Source organism: Lissotriton helveticus, chromosome 5_1 (genome assembly GCF_964261635.1).
Source record: "Lissotriton helveticus chromosome 5_1, aLisHel1.1, whole genome shotgun sequence".
NCBI lineage: Eukaryota > Metazoa > Chordata > Amphibia > Caudata > Salamandridae > Lissotriton > Lissotriton helveticus.
In genome coordinates this window covers 1341721769-1341742476 of record NC_136065.1, presented here as the reverse complement: position 1 = coordinate 1341742476, position 20708 = coordinate 1341721769, and the positions used below count along the sequence as shown (strand labels likewise).

Genomic DNA, 20708 nt, shown 5'->3' with positions numbered 1-20708 from the left:
CAGCCCGAACTGCCAAGCCATGTCTTCCCTGGACCGGAAACAAGCTTCCGAGGACCGGTTTCTGGCATTCCAGCCGTCTTCAGCCCGGCTTGCTTGAATCCAGTGGCAAAGTGAGCAAGGGACTCACGTCTGAGCATACCCTGCCACACTTATGGCGGCCAAAAGCGGTACAAAAGGGGGTGGTGATGGACGGAACATCTGAATCAATCAAACACTCACACCCAGTCAAAAGATCTGGGTTTAATCCATCACCGTTCTTTAGCCCACTCTGCCACCCCAGTTCAGACATGGCTATATGCAAATCAGTCTGACCCTGTGCCTCATGGGAACAGTCCAGCCCGAACTGCCAAGCCATGTCTTCCCTGGACCGGAAACAAGCTTCCGAGGACCGGTTTCTGGCATTCCAGCCGTCTTCAGCCCGGCTTGCTTGAATCCAGTGGCAAAGTGAGCAAGGGACTCACGTCTGAGCATACCCTGCCACACTTATGGCGGCCAAAAGCGGTACAAAAGGGGGTGGTGATGGACGGAACATCTGAATCAATCAAACACTCACACCCAGTCAAAAGATCTGGGTTTAATCCATCACCGTTCTTTAGCCCACTCTGCCACCCCAGTTCAGACATGGCTATATGCAAATCAGTCTGACCCTGTGCCTCATGGGAACAGTCCAGCCCGAACTGCCAAGCCATGTCTTCCCTGGACCGGAAACAAGCTTCCGAGGACCGGTTTCTGGCATTCCAGCCGTCTTCAGCCCGGCTTGCTTGAATCCAGTGGCAAAGTGAGCAAGGGACTCACGTCTGAGCATACCCTGCCACACTTTTGGCGGCCAAAAGCGGTACAAAAGGGGGTGGTGATGGACGGAACATCTGAATCAATCAAACACTCACACCCAGTCAAAAGATCTGGGTTTAATCCATCACCGTTCTTTAGCCCACTCTGCCACCCCAGTTCAGACATGGCTATATGCAAATCAGTCTGACCCTGTGCCTCATGGGAACAGTCCAGCCCGAACTGCCAAGCCATGTCTTCCCTGGACCGGAAACAAGCTTCCGAGGACCGGTTTCTGGCATTCCAGCCGTCTTCAGCCCGGCTTGCTTGAATCCAGTGGCAAAGTGAGCAAGGGACTCACGTCTGAGCATACCCTGCCACACTTATGGCGGCCAAAAGCGGTACAAAAGGGGGTGGTGATGGACGGAACATCTGAATCAATCAAACACTCACACCCAGTCAAAAGATCTGGGTTTAATCCATCACCGTTCTTTAGCCCACTCTGCCACCCCAGTTCAGACATGGCTATATGCAAATCAGTCTGACCCTGTGCCTCATGGGAACAGTCCAGCCCGAACTGCCAAGCCATGTCTTCCCTGGACCGGAAACAAGCTTCTGAGGACCGGTTTCTGGCATTCCAGCCGTCTTCAGCCCGGCTTGCTTGAATCCAGTGGCAAAGTGAGCAAGGGACTCACGTCTGAGCATACCCTGCCACACTTATGGCGGCCAAAAGCGGTACAAAAGGGGGTGGTGATGGACGGAACATCTGAATCAATCAAACACTCACACCCAGTCAAAAGATCTGGGTTTAATCCATCACCGTTCTTTAGCCCACTCTGCCACCCCAGTTCAGACATGGCTATATGCAAATCAGTCTGACCCTGTGCCTCATGGGAACAGTCCAGCCCGAACTGCCAAGCCATGTCTTCCCTGGACCGGAAACAAGCTTCCGAGGACCGGTTTCTGGCATTCCAGCCGTCTTCAGCCCGGCTTGCTTGAATCCAGTGGCAAAGTGAGCAAGGGACTCACGTCTGAGCATACCCTGCCACACTTGTGGCGGCCAAAAGCGGTACAAAAGGGGGTGGTGATGGACGGAACATCTGAATCAATCAAACACTCACACCCAGTCAAAAGATCTGGGTTTAATCCATCACCGTTCTTTAGCCCACTCTGCCACCCCAGTTCAGACATGGCTATATGCAAATCAGTCTGACCCTGTGCCTCATGGGAACAGTCCAGCCCGAACTGCCAAGTCATGTCTTCCCTGGACCGGAAACAAGCTTCCGAGGACCGGTTTCTGGCATTCCAGCCGTCTTCAGCCCGGCTTGCTTGAATCCAGTGGCAAAGTGAGCAAGGGACTCACGTCTGAGCATACCCTGAAGACATGGCTTGGCAGTTCGGGCTGGACTGTTCCCATGAGGCACAGGGTCAGACTGATTTGCATATAGCCATGTCTGAAATGGGGTGGCTGAGTGGGCTAAAGAATGGTGATGGATTAAACCCAGATCAGTTGACTGGGGGTGAGTGTTTGATTTGCTCAAACGCTCCGTCCATCATCCCCTTTTGTATCGCTTTGTTCGCCCTAAGTGTGGCAGGGTATGCTCAGACGTGAGTCCCTTGCTCACTTGGCCACTGGATTCAAGATAGCCTGGCTGATGAGGATTATGAATCCGAAACCGGTCCCAGGATGCTTGTTTCCGGTCCATGGAAGACATGGCTTGGCAGTTCGGGCTGGACTGTTCCCATGAGGCACAGGGTCAGACTGATTTGCATATAGCCATGTCTGAAATGGGGTGGCTGAGTGGGCTAAAGAATGGTGATGGATTAAACCCAGATCAGTTGACTGGGGGTGAGTGTTTGATTTGCTCAAACGCTCCGTCCATCATCCCCTTTTGTATCACTCTATACCTCCTAGCCACACTTTTTGAAACTGCAGGAGCAGAAAAGGGTTTTTTCCATACCTCCATAATGGGATCTTTCAAAGCATCATTAAACGGTAGTATCGGCTCCACTGCCGAGCTTGGAGAATGGAGAACCTCAGTCAATAAATTTGACTTAAATTCGACAGTAGGCAATGTCAAACCCAAAAGTCCTGCTGCCTTCTTCATGACAACATGATATGGTTGCACATCCCTGGAGGGTGCATCAGGTCCTGAAGGCAAAGACCACTCCGGAGAAAATTCGAGACCACTCGCCTCTGCTAGGTCCTCAAAACAACTCCCATCCAGCTCGCCCTCCTCCACTTCAGAAGAAGACTCATCAACCCTCTGCTCATCAAGAAGACGTTGAGCTTCTCTCCGAGATTTCATTTTGACTCGAAGTGCAGTCGAATCCAACGCCGAATTCGACGGCGTCGGAGCCGACTTCGGAATCGAATGCGAGGGCTTGGAAGGATGCTCCATAGATTTGCTAGGAGTCGGTGACGCCGGAACCGGAGTCGTTGACTTCGGCCGAGCCGGCGTCGATATCGGCGTCGACCTCGGTGGAGCTTGGAACTGCCACAACGGAGTCGGGGCTGGCATATACGGCATAAAAGGTGCCGGAGCATATGAGTGAGGAACACCCAAATTAAAAGCCATGGGACCCATGGGACCCGAGAGTGCTCCAGAGGGGTACCATGATCTCGAGAAGACACCATACATCGCGTTTAAAAACGCAGAGGGGTCCTGACCTGGAGTCGGGAATGGAGGATGCTCAGGCCGATCTCGAGGCAGGTTTGAGTCTGTCTCCTCAACAGGATTCGAAACCTCTTCCTCAACAGGAACTCCATCTGTGCCATCTGGAGTCGGAGATGGAGCCGGAGACGGAGCCGGAGTCGGATCCGGAACCGGAGTCGGAGAATGGACCATCGACTCCGAAGGCGAAGCCTCACCTTCTTGATCCGACACTTGCGGAGGAATTACTTTTGACTTCATCCTCTTGGGAGATCTCGATCTAGAACCAGACTTATCACCTGAATGATGACGGGATCCATGCCTCCTCTTCTTATGTTTCTTATGAGAACCGGAAACGTGATCAGACGAAGACTTCGAGGCCGACGCCTCTCGAGACCTCGACCTGGATCTCTTCGAGTGCTTCGAGGATTTTTTAACTTTACTCGCCTTTAATTTGGCCACAAGAAGTTTAGATTCTCTTTCGCGAAGAGCCTTCGGATTCATCTTCTGACATGAAGAACATCCCTCCACGTCGTGATCCGAACTCAAGCACCAGATACAGTCCTGGTGGGGGTCCGTAACGGACATCATCTTCCCACATTCTCTACAAGGCTTAAACCCAGTCTTCTTTGTCGACATGAGAACGGTAGCAAAGGGTCAGAGAATGGAGAATCGAAGAAATATTAAGTAACAATAAGCTATAAGCTACAGAGTATCCCGAAACCGTTAGCGTCGACGACGCGGAAAAAAGGGAACTGATGTCATCACGCCGGCGTGGGCCTATTGTAGGCGTCGGAGACGTCAGCGGAGTCGCGAGCGAGGTCGTGTCTCTATGACGTCCTAGTCCACGTCGGCGCGAGGCTACAAAAGAATTTCCGAATGTTGCTGACGCAAGGGGATATTCACAAGGTGAGGAATCCACACGGCAGATGTATCTATCAGAAATAAAAATACACTATATGTAAAGGTGTGGCTGTGCATGTAAATGTGTGTGTCTCTGGGACTCTATACTACTCACTCTCTCACTATATAATACTCACTCTTTCACTTTTTACCACTCGCTCTCTAATACTCTCTTTACTAATAACTCTCTCCTACTCACTATCAACTACTCACTCTACTACTCTACTACTTACTCTGTGTGTGGGTGCTAATGCAATAGGTCTTGCATATGCAATCGATTAAGCTATTGGCAATGTAAATGACAATGCCATTTATTTATGATTAAAAAAAAAATCATGAGCAATGCCAATAGCTCTACCTTTAATAATGCCGAGACCATTGCATTGTAAATGCTTGTTAATTACGCTACTGTAAATTTAATAATTTCAGGAATTTTTCATCACAATTGCTATGTAAATTCAAAAAATCACACCATTACATCATACTGCATAATTATGCCACACAAACGACCAGAAAGAGAGAAACTGCAGTTCGCAGCGCTGTATTTTGGAGCTATTTATTAGCACAAAATGTATCCTTACATCAAAAATAGATGCAAGGACACATTTCACACTAAAAGCCGGTTTTGCCTTTTATGTATTTGTGTGTCATTTTCCTAAAATTTCATGCAATTAAATGAAAGCAAATTATGCTGATTTTTAATACTGATAGTTATTATCAATAGCGAAGACTATGTCCATGATCCCTTTGTGTTGAATGTCTTTAGCACACATTAGAAAAAACTTTCATGAGCAAGTCTAGAAAAAGAAACCTCCATTACTATTGGACAGGGGAAAAGAAATCCCATGGATGCCAATCAGAGAAGAAGAAAAGAACCGGGTAGGGCAGAGGGTGTACAGAAGGAGAATAAAAGAAGTAGCTGCTTGGAAGTCTGGATTAATCTTCTACTGGGCATATCTAGATCGAGAGTGTCAGTTTGTAGTAAAGAAACACGAGATCCACCTTGGATATGTTATGGCTGGGAAAAGGGGGAATCTGGAACATAATTAACAAATCAGGGTGTAAAGCAGGGTGTTTATACTCTGATCAGGAAAAAATGTATATTCCTGTTCAAAAAACGGCACAATTTTGGAATTGTTGTCTTTTACCTTTAGTTTTACCTCTGTGTACCAGGTATGATCACCTTCTTGGGTGGCTGCAATCTGCTGGTAGTTGTGACAGTTGGAATTCTGGATGGAATCAGCGAAGACCCTTTAAATATTCACAAAAAAATACATTCAAATACTTTTTAGGATTGATGATGGTTAAGAGCAGAATAGAGGCTGTTCAACCAAATGATGTTGGTTCCAAGCAGATCATCGAAAAATTATAGCAATGTGCAAAACAATGAGCATAGCATAATTGTTTTACTTATGTGGAATCAATGCTTTGGTCATGAACTATTATTAGACCTCATTCTCAAGTCGCTATACACTGCTTCCTTTTGAAGAACATTAAGGCACTATATAGTAGTGTGTGTGGATGTGTCGAAATCTGTAAGCACTAAATATTAAAATGAATCCACAAGTTACCCATGTAACTGCCTTATCTGTATTGTGGTGAAGTTTTCTATTGATCTCAGAAGTTGCTTCTAGTATATAACAGGCAGATTTTAACTCCCAACTGTGTAGAGTATGCACCACTTGACCTTCTGTTAACCATTGTGCTCAAACAGATTCGTATTGATGGGAAATCTGCTAATCACATTAGTGGGCACATGTAACTTATTTCTCAAGTACACTTATCTCTCAACTGCCCCTTCAGGGCTCCTTTAGGCTGTCCACCAGTATATGGCATCTACTTAACAAATTCGATGAAGAAGCGACCCACCTATAGTATGCCCACCTTATGATCCGAGTGCCATGTGTCCGTACCATACTTTGATCAGTGTAGCAGACAATGTTCTCATTCCCCTCTCGCCTCTTCGACCCTTCCCTTACTTCTCAATTCCGATATTCTTTTGCTTGCTCTCCTCGTCTTGTCTCTTCTGTATTTTGGGCATATTAAGTCAGATTATGTGTGTAATCTCAACATGTCTCTAAACTCTACTGCCAATTGTCATTACTCCCATTCATCAGATATCAGTTGCCATGCATCCAAAGTTTATCTTCTAAAATATGACATGCAATTATGAACCACATTTTTTACCAAGCTGTTTGTCTAGTTCTATTGCTCGTTGTAATTTCTCAATTGTTTATGTAGGAAAGTGCCCTTTCTTTTGCATGGTTGTCCCGCACTTTTTGCCTGATGTTTGATGCGCCTTTACATAAGTGTGCTCTGGGTTCACCTAATCAGGTACCCAGGGCATGTGTTCCTTCCCCAAAACTGTACCTTTGCTCCTACATTGGCACTCCTCTGGCCCACACATAAGTCCCATGTTAAAGATACCAGGGGTACCAAGGGCCTTTTGACCAGAAAAAGTCTCTGAGGGCTGAAGCATACACGTTGACACCCTCAGACATTCCTCCCCTGACCCATACACACTGCCAGTGCAGTCTGTGTGCCAGGGGGAGACCCTAAAACTACAAGTCAACATGGCACACATCCCTGTGTGCCAGGCCTACCAAAACACTGCCTGTGGCATAGGTTAGTCACCTCTCTAGCGTTACAGCACTAAGGAAGGAAGGGTGCACTATACCACATATGAGGGCACAGTGGCATAAGCCCTGGGCCCCTACAGTACATGTGTCAGTCACACGTACTGTGAGTGCAGCAAAGTCATTTTTAAACCATAGGCTGAGAGTTTGGCACCCGAACTCCACAGCTCCATGATGACTTTAAAGACTGAAGTTTGGTGTCAAATCTCTCAGCCCATTAAACCCACACTGATGCCAGTGTTGGATTTAATGCCAAATGCACTCAGAGGGCATCTTAGAGATGCCCCCTGAAAAACAACCAAACTCTAGTGTCCTGGCTGAGTGGCTGCTTGCCAGCTGCCACCCAGACATGTTTCTGGACCCCTGGGTAGAGAGCCTCCCGCTCTCAGGGTCCTAAAACAAAGCACATCTTGGGCCCCCCAGGATGGGCAAGGTCTATGAAGGGGAAGCTTCAAAGGCTTGCTGCCTTTGTAAGCTGGTCCTGCCTTTTGCTGCTCCCAGCAACTAGCCCCCACCGGTTCTGACCCCCACTTTGGGAGGGAGAATCAGCGGGGAAACCGAAATAGGAGGAGAGGTGTGCCGATCTTTGCCAACTCCACCTCTCAGGTGAAGAAGGCAAGGAGAAGTTCACCTCTCAGTCCCTCGCATCTTGAAGATGGGGGGTCTAGCCAAACAAAGAGAGGCATATGCCCCCCTCCCACCGGAGGGTGGCATAATGGGGGGTTTACCCACATCAACGATGGGCCCCATTGGTCCCGACCTGTACCTACTTGAAATGCCCCTAAAATTAGTATTCAGGGGCGACCCCGTACCCTGCCTCCTCAGACACGCAAGAAGAAGAAGGACTAAAAAGCTGTGCTGAAGGAAGAAGAGGAGGACACCAACTGCCTTGGCCCGAGCCTTACTGGCCTGTCCCGACTTGCTCCAGCAGAAACCCGGCGTGTCCAGTAAATAGGAGCACCCCAGAACCCGGATGACCTTCCCTGTAAAGACTCTGTCTCCCGTGAGCACCGGACTTTCTCAAGAAACAGACTCTTTCTCCGGCCGAATCTGCAAGTCTGCGCCATTCTGCACCAAACGCCCAATGCCCAAGTACATGTTGCCCAAGTACAAGAGGCCCAACAGCACAAGGAGGTTCCCCCAGCAAACGTGACATGGGATCTTGTGAGGCAACTTTAGGCACCTGTTTTCCTTACCAGCCCTATCGCAACCTGAGCTGGTAAGGAAAACAGAGTCCTAAAGACACCCCTGCACTCAACGCCCCACAACCTTGGGTGGCCCAACTGATGGTGTCGCAGGCACCCCCCTTGCATCCCAACTTACCTCTCCAGCCGGTGGTCCCCTCCTGGAAGTCTCCCTGCCCGAGTCTGCAGTCTTTGTTCTGACCGGAGAGCTCCCATTGAAAACAACGGGGCACCCATTGCCAACTCAGCACCATGCACCCGGCCGTACCTGTGCCGCTGTGGGTGCACCTTGTGTGCTAACTCAGATCCCCCTTTGCCCTGAGCTTTACCCTAGGAGCTTTGCTACTGCAAACCAGTGGCTTGCTCGATGGCCGCCACCAACCGAAGGCCCCCCTACCCCCACTGGCTAACACCGGGACTCAGCACTCTGTACTCGGCCCCCTAGTGCTGCTGAGGGTGTTCTTTGAGTGCATACTTGATCTGGGGGAACTCTTGTTCTAACCCCAGAAACTCGACTCGCAAAACCGATTCCTGACCAGCAAACCGATAACCACATTTTCTCCCATAAGATTACATTGATTGTTTTTCCTCTGAAAAAGTTCTTCCGAATGAGCTTAGGTAGTAAACAACCGACATGTGCTGACTAAAAAAATAAATAAAATTAAGCTCACCTTAGAGGTGCATCATGCTCCTAGTACGGCCCGCGGGCTGCCAGCAGCACCGCAGGCCTTCATTGGCGGCCCACGGACCTTGCCTTGCTGTTTCTACGTTTCCGGTGAGGCCGGCATTAAACACAGATGACTGCAGGAGCATACGTAGTGAATATGTATTAAACAGGTATTCACTACGTATGCTCCTGGGTCTTCTTCTGTGTTTACTGCCGGCCTTTGTGACGTCAAAGCACCATCAGAAAGTTTCCCAAAAGGCCCTTTAAAAAGTCAGCTGTAAGAGCTTTCACAGCTGACTTTTAAAGGGCCTTTTGGGAAGCTTCCTATTTGGACAGAAACAGAGACAGAGAGTTAAAGACAGAGACAGATAGAGACAAAGACAGATAGAGACAGGGACAGAAAGAGACGGAGCCAGAGACCGATAGAGACAAATACAGATAGAGACAGATACAGATAGAGACAGAGACAGACAGAGAAACAGGGACAGACTGAGACAGATGGAGACAGAGAGATAGAGAGAGATGGTGACAGAGAGATAGAGAGAGATGGTGACAGAGAGATAGAGAGAGATGGAGACAGAGACAGAGACAGAAAGAGATAGAGAGAGATGGAGACAGAGAGCTACATGGAGAGGGATAGAGATAGGGAGAGAGATAGAGAGAGAGATAGATAGAGATAGAGAGGGAGAGAGCGAGAGCGAGAGAGCTAGTGATAGATAAAGAGAGATAGAGATAGATAGATGGATAGACAGACAGATATATAGATAGATGTGTGTATGCCGGGTCTGGTGGCTCAGTGGACTAATGCGTCCGCCGCAACCTCATGAACACAGTTTTTTTGCTCTAACCCAGCCCCCCACTGACCCCTCCCCCACCGGTGCGGCCCTCAGCCACAAACCACACTGTAAATTTGGCTCCAGAGAGAAAGTTTGTAAGTACCCATGTTCTAAGTGTTGAGTTGTGTTTGTATGGAAACCCAAGCAACTGCGTTTTAATGTTAAATTGATATAATTTGTCTAGGAAATGTCCCAGTGTGATATCTAGGCATACCACATGGAGTAGAAAAATAATCCCAAAAGTAATCTCAAAGTAATTCCAGTAGAATTTCAACAGTCGTTAAACGTTTTACAAAAATGTGACAAAGCCAATTTCATCCAGCTTGCATATTCTTACCAACCTGTTTTGGAAAGTGCAACTTTACTTACCTGTACCAAGTCCTGCTTGCTTCTAAAAATAAAATACAACTAAAGAAATATTTTGTATACAAGTCTGAGTTCAGTCTTTGAGTGTGTGACATCCTTTCTTGCCTGAGTGTGTACAATAAATGCTTAACACTACACGCTGACACAGCCTTAGAGCTTGCCCACTATACCACAACAGAGAGTAAGGTGATATCTTCTTTTACCTCTGTAAGCCTTTGGGGATCCACTGAACTCTGTGCACACTATATCTTACTTTGGTATATTATATACAGGGCCAGCTTCCTAAACTTATCAACTGGTACCTATTGGTAGAAAATGTGTTGTATACCTTATCTAAAGAAAATCTAAAAAAAAATGTGTTGAAATAAAAAAAAAGAACAAAATGAATATATATATATATATATATATACACACACACACAAACACAAATATACACACACATATATACATAAATATATATATATATATATATATATATATATATATACGCATTTTTTTCATTTCAACAAGCTTTATTTAATTATTAAAAAATAGTCATAAAAGCACAAATAAAACGCAGCACATTCCTTATACAGCTATTAACAATAAAATATTCACATAATTATAATCACATTAGTATGGATTTTCTACAAGTTAAAACGTTCTTTAAAAACACTAGAATTAATTGGGCGATATAATCTTCGTCTAGTAGTTGTAAAAACAGGTAAGCGGGACGGCATTGTCTTAGTCCAATTTGCCTTTAAAAAGGGAAGAATCCATCTCTTCCTGTGCAAAGAGTAACATTTACAGAAATATAAAACATGGATAGTTGATTGAACGGATACATTATCACAGGGCCAATTGCACAACACCCTTGGCCAATCATTCTGCAGCGGGAACTATCTATGAACGATTCCCAATCTAAAACGAATCAGCAGAAATGTATTAAAATCCCCTGGGATGCGCCTTACATAAGGTTGGATTTTAAATGTGGTCAGAATAAGATGGTGTGCTTGAACAGTTACTTTATTCATCTCATATATACACACATGAATATATACATACATACATATACATATATATATACATATATATATATATATATATATATATATATACACATACATACATACATATATACATATATATATATATATATATATATATATATATACACACACACACACACATATATACTGTTGCCTCAGATGCTACGAACAAGAGAGAGAATCTCCAGATATATCAACAAACGTTTGTCCTTCAAAAGAGACACTTGCAGCCAGGTAATATAAGCACTTGATGAATTGATCTGGAGGCCTAGATAATGAATCCAGAATGATCTTCATGTTTTGCTGACGTTTTCTAGCATGTGGGCGTTCACCAACTAGTTATTAACATTTAGACAAGCACACCTCTCTTCTGAAGAGTTGCTGCAACTACAGCCATTCATTTAAAACAAAACCCTTGGAACAGAGTGTAGGCTAAAGGAAAGAACAAAATACATGTAGTGACCTGGACCTACTTGAAACCGCTGGAATTTCCTGTAAAAACTTGTTGATGAGAATGTGGAAACGTGACACCATTCAGTCTCCCCTATGAAAATTTAAACAAATCTGATGAGGGGCTAGCATGCAGAAGCATTCTCTTTTGACCCATTTGTTGACATGCATGAAGTCCAGAACAGGTCGATATTCCAGGCTTGAAGTTTGCTGCTCTGCCTCAAGGTCCACTGATTTCTGAGGAGAAAGGAAGGTTTCATCATCCTCTTTTACCCCTGGTGTGAACAGATCTGACCTACCATCGGGTCCCTCAGCCCTCTTCTTGAACACAATGTTGTATGCTTGGTGATCAGGCTCCACAAGTTGAGGGAGTCAAAGTCGAGGGTTTAAGGAACTTCACCAGAGTACCTCATGGCTCTTCCCATGGTGAAGTTATTATAAGTGTTGAGGGCCCCAAAAGCTATGAGAGACCCTTCTGTACATCTTACAGAGCCAAGATGTCAGATGGCGATGATATACAAAGATTAGAAACTGGAGGCATATTGTTGATGTTCTACCGTCACCAGAGCCACAAACCTCTTTGAAGAGCAACCACTTGTACAGATAGCAGAAGACCGTTCTCAATTACCATGAGGTCAAGAGGATCTATTTATATCACAACATTGTTGCCTTCAAAGACCAGCCATCTTCTTCAGTTGCTACCTCCTCGTGCTCCGCAGAAGCAGAAGTTAATAACCAGTCCACAGATTAACCTGCTACGAAAATAGCCACTCTCCAAATGCAAAAGAAAGAGGTTCATAACAGTCCTGTAGATCTAGATCCCATACTCCTCAAAGCAGGAAAATGCCTTCATCGTCTTTCTCATTTATATCTTGGGACTTCCACCTCTTAGTGTTTTTCCGGCAAATAACGTGTTCTCTTTTGATTAAGTAACATTAAGACCAGCTCAAATACTGAACATTGAAGCTTCTGCTCCAGTTTTTAAAACTCTCCTCCCAAAATCACAGCCAAGACCCATGATACCTCATGTTCTTCATCACTTGGAACCTACGATGCACGTCATCTAGACTTCAGCCCTCCATCAAACAGTGGACCATTGTCAAAAGTGTCAATATGCCTGCAGAACCTGACCTTGTCTCCTTAAGAGAAACTCTACATTTAGTCTATTTCGCAGTATATGCCGCCCAGAGGTTCTGAAGTGTTTAGGTACCAAGCACTATGCACCCATTCACGTACTGTATTTTTCAGATGAACAATGGGGAATAAAGCTAGAATAGCTTTAATCATGATCTTGAGTACTGCAGTTTCAAGGAGCGCCTATACAGCCCATGCGCTGTGCTGGTGCGACATATTAACAATTTAGCATACCATTAGTTGTAGTTGTTTTCGTCACTCTCATTTACAATCTTCTGATTACTTAGCTCCGGTAGGCTTCACTTCCTTCATGTGTTAGCTCCTTTATATTTTTTTTGTAAATCTTTTTATTAACTTTGCTCATGATCTCATTCAATGTACAGCAATGATCAAATGGCATGAAGGAGAACAACATTACATCGTACTCTCGAAGGCAACTTAGCAGTACAATGGACCAATTAAACTTATACCCCCTACCCAATCCCACACCGTGTGGCTCGATACTTCCGCCAAGGCCCCCACACTTTCTTCCATTTCTTTACACAGCCCCTGGACTTGTAGATCGTTTCCTCCGCCCTCTAACACCAGTCCAAATCTCTTACGCATTGGTCCCATTGTGAGGGCACCTGTCCCCCCAGCAACTGGCAATATTACGTTTCACCACTCCGGCTGCCAATACCAACCAAATCTCATATCTGGACCAGTCCATGGCTCCTTTAATCATGAGTAATAGCCACCCAGGCTCCACCGGGACCGGCGATCCCACTACGTTTGCCATAGTGTGCGCTTCTTTGGTCCAGAAGGGCACTATATTCGGGCATTCCCACAAAATATGATAAAATGTACCTTCACCCCGGCATCCCCTTACACACAGGGGGAACAGGCTCTTGCCCCATGTGAACAGATGAGTTTGCGGGTACTACACTTGATGCAAGATTTTTAATTGCACGAGACGGAACCTAGTTCGGATTGCAATTTCGCGGGGGCTTTGTAGGGCATCCTGCCAATCCTGGTCTTCCAGGCCTCCGACGTCCCCCTCCCGTCTCTCGCACAGGGACACCAAGGGGTCGGGCATATTATTTATGAGCTTGCGGTAGATAGTGGACGTAGCTTTTCCTAGAATGGGGTCGAGGAGGAGCCTGTCTTCCATAGGAGAGTATCCCGGGATCGAAGCGTCTGTGTGTATGTGAGAGCGCAGGGCGTGTGTAAGGCGCAGATAATGATAGTGTTGGGAGTTGTGTAGTTGGTACTCTTTTTTGAGAAAGTCAAAGGATCTAGGGACATTCCCTTTCCATACGTCGCCCAGGTAGTCAATTCCAATTAGTTTCCATCCATTGAAGCCTGTTAGTCTTGTCACCTCTGTTAGCTGGTCTCCGAGCCAGAGTGGGGTCCTACCCGTCAAGGTGTCTGCCCAACCCAAAAATGTATTGGTCTCCGGCCAGCACTAAAGCACGACCACCGTGTGCGAAGGTAGATCCCTGCACTGTTTTTGTGAATATAGGAGCGGCTCGTAGTTGCCTCCCGGCATGACATATCTATCTACTCTGTAAGCTGGTTCTGACCATGCCACATACACCCAGTTGTTTACCACCTGCAGCTGGGATGCCCAATAGTAGAGTTGGACGTCTGGGAGAGCCAGCCCCTCATCGTATACCCCTCTTGTGAGCTTTTGCATCGCTATCCTTGGATTCCCACCCTCCCAGAGCAGCGTCCGCAAAGACTAGGAAATGCGTCTGAACACCCCAGCGGGGACCGGGTATCATTTATTTTGTAGGATATATAGGAGTTGCGGCAATGCCAGCATCTTAAACAGTGCTGCGCGTCCCATCAGGGATAGAGGCAAAGACCTTCAGTGGGTAACATCTGATGCTAACCGTGCCAGGTGGGGCTCAAGATTCTTGGTGAAGAACTCCGCCTTGTCTCTGGTGACGTACACCCCCAGATATTTGAATCCATCGATCGCTATCGAGGCAGGACACCTTGTCGAAATCCGCTGAGGAGGTCCTGAGAGGGGGTAAATCAAAGACTTGGCCCAGTTAATCGTGTAGCCAGAATAGCTACCAAACAGTTCACAAAAATGAATCGACTGCGCTATTGAGTGATAGGGTCTGGACATATAATGGACGATGTCATCTGCGTAGAGAGATATACGCTCCTCCCATTCACCAGTGAGTGCCAGGCCCCAGAAATAACTGTCCCTCCGAATCCAGTGAGCCAGCGGTTCAAGGGCCAGGGCGAAGAGGAGAGGGGAGGGGACAAGGGGCATTCCTGCCTGGTGCCCCTGCGCAGGGGGAATGCTCGAGATATCACTCCATTAACTCTCACCCTCGCTACCGGCTGTTCGTACAGCAGGCCCTCCCAGCTACAAAAAACCGGACCAAAGCCCAGTCGCTGAAGGACCATAAACAAGTACGGCCATTCGATGCTGTCGAAGGCCCTTTAGGCGTCCAGTGCCATCAATGCTGTTTGGGTGCTGCCCATGTCCTCCGTCATATAAAGGACCCCGTAGAGCCATCGTAGATTGCGTCGAGTGCTCCTGTGAGGCATGAAGCCTGACTGGTCAACGTTTATCAAATCTGGTAAAACAGAGAGCAGTCTTGGCCAAGACCTGGGCCTCCACGTTGAGAAGTGAAATAGGCTGATAGGACGAGCATTGGTCGGCCAATTTCCCAGCCTTGTGAATGATCACCAATGTAGCTTCCCGCTGATCCGGCGGGAGCTTCCCCACTTCTCATGCTTCAAGGAACATCTGTCTTAGAGGGTCAATTACAACATTAGCCTGCCTCTTATATATTTCTACCGGTAGACCTTTGGGCCCCTGCGCTTTCCCGGCCTGAAGGGTGTTAAGGGCTTCTCCCATCTCCAACCCCGTTAGGTCCACCTCTAGGCGGTCAGTTTGCTCCTGTGACCGCGTGGGCAACGCAAAGTCCCGCAGGAACTCCTCACAATCTTGTTCCATCCTGGTGCATACCGGGATGTAAACCCTCTCATAGTATGATGCGAAGGCCTCAGCTATGTCCGCACCGGTGGATGCCAAGAACCCCGACTCATACCTGACCTCGGTCACCCAGGATCGCTCCTTATCTCAGGGTTCAAACCACGCTAGTAGTTTCATGCTTTTGTCTCCCGCATCATATATCCGATGTTGCGTGGCGAGGGAGTAGGCCAGTGAACAAAGTTCCTTTTGTTTGAGGGCAAGTTCATGGCAGTGATCTAGCGAGGGGCATCACTTTAGCACCCTGCTCGAGTGATTCTATCTCTTTTTCCAACTGTTCAATCTGTAGCGATTCCTCTTTTTTCTGGGCGCCAATCAGCGCTTGGGTCTGGCCTCTCAGGACCGTTTTATAAGCTTCCCATAGGATTAGTTGGAAATCGACAGAGCCCTGGTTCTTAGCGAAATATTGTTGGGAGTCCGCTCTTAACTTGTCAGTTATGGAGTCGTCTTTGAGGCGCCATGGGTCTATCCAAGGGAAGTCCGCCCTAACAGTTACCGCCCCTTTGAGGAAGACACCAACCGGGGAATGGCCGGAGATTCCCCGGGCCTTAATGCAGGGTTCTGTGAAGTCACTCAGTTGTTCCACCCGTTTGAAGAGGTGATCTAACCTGAAGAAGGACCCATGTCTAGCTGAGTAAAAAGTGTAGTGCCTTTGGGAGGGGTGGTGCGTGCGCCATATGTCGCTAAGACCCATTGCTGTAGCAAAGCCCCGTAGGCCCATTTCCCCCCTGTTGCCCTGTCTCTCACCTGAGCGATTTAAGTCAGCACCCATGACCGCATTGGTGTCTCCCCCAGTGCAAGAGTCCCCTGGGGAAGGTCCGCCAAGTGGGATCCCAGTTTTGTATACGTCAGGGCATGCAGGCCGGGTGGGAAGTAGCACAAGCTAAAAACTATTGTTCGCCCCTCCCATATGGCTGCCACGGCTGCCATACACCCAGGTTCCACTCTGTCGGCCCACTATCGCCAGCCCTCCATCCAGTCGTTTGCCTCTGCCGGTGAAACAAAGAAGTATGCCTTTTCCCCATCCAGGATTTTGAGTTGGCCAGGGTACAGCATCGTATATTTCACTCCCTGGTCCCGGAGGGCTCTCTTGACTCCTTTGAACGATCTGCGCTGGCGTTTGACGTTTAGCGTGAAGTCTGGGAAGAAGCGAATTGTGGCGTTTTCCAACTGTAGGTCTCCGGACACTCGCGATGCCTGTAAGATGGCATCCCGATCCCTGTAGTTCAGGATCCGGGCAATGATGGTACGCAGAGGGGTCCTAGGCTTGCCCCCCCCCCCCCCAACGCACACGATGAGCCCTCTCTACCGAGAAGTTTGAGAGGCGCTTCGGCTTCAGGTGTTTAAGTATCGGATCCTCCACGAAACAGCCTGTGGAGGGGCCCTCCATGCCCTACGGGACTCCCACAATGCGGATATTGTTGCGTGCGCCCGGCCCTCCTGATCTTCCAGGCGGGCTGCAATGTCTGTTCGGTTTTTCGTAAGTATGCAACCTGCTCCTCGAGCTTCTTGGTTTTGGATTGTAGGTTTCCAATGCCGCTTTCCGCCTCCGCTACCTTTTCTGACATCTTCCTAAAGTCGGCGCGGAGTAAGTTGACTTCTTCTGTTACTGAGTCCAACTTAGGTTCCATGGTGCCGCGCATCTCTTTTATGGCCATCATAATGTCTTTGAGCGATGGGTCAGGCCTATCATCAGCCGCCTCGCATTGCTGGCTCCTGCCTTGACGGTTTTCCTCCCTTCCCATGGTTACCGTATATTTGTCGATGTGGTTGGTTTGCCCTTGTGCTGGCGGTCTATTGCGGCCCATGACCTTAAATGATGCCTCGGTGGTCCAATCAGTCTATGGTTCTCCCGACCTGGGACCCCAACTTCAGCGGGCCTGTCCTCGCCCCCAGTGGTGAGGCGGCCAATGCTGCATAGATAGGGTCTAAGGGACTCAATTCGGTTGCTTCTGGTTGGTTCAGTACACTACCCCGCCGATCACGATGTCTTCGGACCTCCTGTGTTGTATCTGGCTCCTAGTCTAGGCAGCAGCCGGACAGCCTGCAGTGCCCCCCAGGCCTGCCCCGATCGTGTGGTCCTACGTGCAACCCGGGCCCGGTCGCACCCATGGGGGTCTCTGGTATTGTGGTCTGTGCTGCTGTGGCGCGTGAAGGCTTCCTTTCCATGGTGCCCTGTTTCATCGCGCCAGTCTCAAGGTCTCACACCCTCCCACTGGGCCAGCCGCTAGGATGAGTATCGTCAAGGTCTCTCAATGTGGGGGCACCACCCTCACACCACTCGTATCAATAGGCAATCTTCAATGAGCAGCGAGGCACCAGCAGCCTTGCAGCCCTGGCCGTCCCAACAATCCCACTTCTGCGGGCTCTCAGGCCTGTGCCTCGTCTAAGCTACTCTATTCCACTTTATTCACTCTACACCACTCGCCGTCACGCTATGCCACTCCACTCTACACAAGGAATAAGTTACTTACCTGTAACTGTAGTTCTCCAGTGTTGGAATCTTTCATAGATTCACATGCTTGAATCATTCCCCGTCGTCGAGATGGGAGCCCACGGTATTATTAAAAGTAATGTCCTATAGACAAAGAACCTAACGTTTCGTAACATATCCTTGCCCTTTTATTAAAAAAAAGGACTAAAACTTGGAACCAGCCAATCAGCTGACACCAGCCTGTAGAACCTTCCTGAGAGAAGCTCCAGTCCCTCAGATTTTCAAGCACAAGTGCATACAATTAGAAAAACCTGAGATATCTAAGCGAGGCTTCTCCAGGGGAGGTGGGTGAGTCACATGTCAATCTATGAAAGATTCCAATACTGGAGAACTACAGCTACCGGTAAGTAACTTATTGCTTACTCCAGTATTGGAACTTTCATAGATTCACATGCAGTAAGTAACACATGTTCGTGCAATATACAAAAGCTGGGAGTAACACAAAATACTATTTCCTGCACATATATAGAAAAACAGGTGCAACATGTCCACCTAATAAGGCACATATATATAAATATCTGTATATACAAATATAAATACAAACATATCATTTAATGAATAAATACAGAAAGAAATTACCGAAAAATATGCGATAGTAGAGGATGGTAGGAAGGAATGAGAAAAGGCTAACCTCACTGAAAGAGATGCCTGAGAACCAATTGTCCCGCCTAACCTCCGAGTCCAGGTAGTAGCGTTTAGTGACTGTGTGCGGCATTCTCCAGGTTGCTGCTCGGCAGATATATGGAAGGGACACACCTGCAAACAGCTCTGTAGACGTGGATATGGCTCTGGTGGAGTGAGCACAGACCTTTGACGTCAAAGGTTGGCCCACTTGTTGATGACAGAAAACAATGGCACTCAATATCCATCTTGAAATACTCTGTTTAGTGGGAGACAAACCTGTTCTATGTACACTGTAGGCTATAAAAAGCTGATTTGATTTATGAATGGATTTGTTCTGTTCAGGTAACATTTTAGGCACCATTTGACATCTAGACAGTGCAGAGCACGCTCAGCTGAAGTTTGTGGAGTTGGAAAAACGATTTCAAAAGGATTGGTTCATTAAGATGAATGTCTGAGGGAACCTCAGAGATAAACCTAGGGTTCATTCATAGATAACTCTGTCATGCTTGAATTGTAGGTAAGGTTCCTGGGTAGTAAACGCCTGGAGTTCACTAACCCGTCTCGCTGAAGTAGGAGCTAGTAGGAGCGCAACCTTCCGGGATAGGAACTTTATATCCGCTCTGTGAATAGGTTCAAATAGGTGTTTCCTTAATTGAGCCAGCACCGTATTCAGCTGCTATGTAGGAGGAGGAACCCGAATTGGAGGATATATTCTGAACAGACCTTTGAGGAACTGTTTTACCAGTCTGCTGGACCATAAAGATAGAACATTTAAGATCTCCGGAAACGGGAAAAGGCAGCTAAATAAACTTTAATTAATGTGTGAACCAAGCCTGAGCGAAGCAAAAGTAGGAGATAAGGTAACATTTCCTCTGGAGTCGAATGGACAATATGGACTTTAGAAGATGCACACCAAATGCAGAATCTCTTCCATTTTTGCGAAATATCTTGAAAATGCTATCTGCTCGTGCCCTAGCAAGCACATATCTATATTATCTTTAAATGTTGAACCTCTTGGGATTCAGGAGCCAGGCTGATAATTTTTCAGAGAACTGGGATTGTGTCCCTGGTTCATCGTCAATAGGGACGGAAATGGTTTGAGATGGATCGGAGGCTGCACTGAGAGTAGGTTAAGTTCTATTTACCAATGCTGGCGAGGCCAAGTTGGGGCTAATAGTATGATCTTGCAGGGTTCTATATTTCACTTTCTTTGTACTCTTGGAAGGAGAGGAATGGGAGGAAAAGCGTAATATGCCAGACCAAGCTATTGAAAAGGCATTCCCGCATGAACCCTGATGGTGACGCCAACTTGCAAAGTACGGGCATTTTGCGTTGTCTGGTGTCGCAAATAGGTCTAACTTCGGCTTGCCCTACTGGAAGAACATTTTGTGGAGTGTGCTGAATTAACTCCTACTTGTGACGGGTCGTTTTCAGTCTGCTCAACGTGTCCGCTATGATGTTCTGTCTTCCTGGAACATACTCTGCTGTTATTGATACCTTGTGCTAAATCGCCCAGCGCCAGATAAGTTGAGCTTCCTGAAGGAGAGATCTCGTTCCTCCCTGTTTGTTCAGGTAGTGCATTGTCGTGGTATTGTCAGTTCTGATAAGCAACAAAGCAATTTGTATTCTCGGCAGGAATGCTTGGAGTGCCAGGAAAACTGCTCTCAGCTCGAGAAGGTTGATATGGAGATCTCGATGAGAGGGCGGCCCGCTGACTTGCAGGTTTTGTAGGAAAGCCCCCCCCCCCAGCCTTCTAGAGAGACATCCGTTGTTATTACAAGAGGAGCGGCCTGAGACAGGAAAGGCAAACCTTGCGATAACTGGTGAGGTTGTGTCCACAGGTCTAGTGAAGCAATCATAGGAGGAGTAATTCGGATTAAGTCGTCTAATGTGCCCTCTATCTGCACCCACTGTTCGTTTAAGCTTCCTGAAGAGAACGCATGTGCAGACGACAATGAGTGATGAGACG

The 20708-nt window shown here is 47.3% G+C and overlaps 1 protein-coding gene across 1 annotated transcript in view; it reads right to left on the bottom strand.

Annotated features, from left to right (window-relative positions):
- PSRC1 (proline and serine rich coiled-coil 1) overlaps nucleotides 1–20708 on the bottom strand; it is a 437095-nt gene that overhangs the window by 18497 nt on the left and 397890 nt on the right. The window contains exon 7 of the mRNA XM_078644212.1: nucleotides 5474–5576. Coding sequence (XP_078500338.1) covers nucleotides 5482–5576 — 95 coding nt within the window. The 3' untranslated portion in view covers nucleotides 5474–5481. The remainder of the gene's footprint in view (nucleotides 1–5473; nucleotides 5577–20708) is intronic.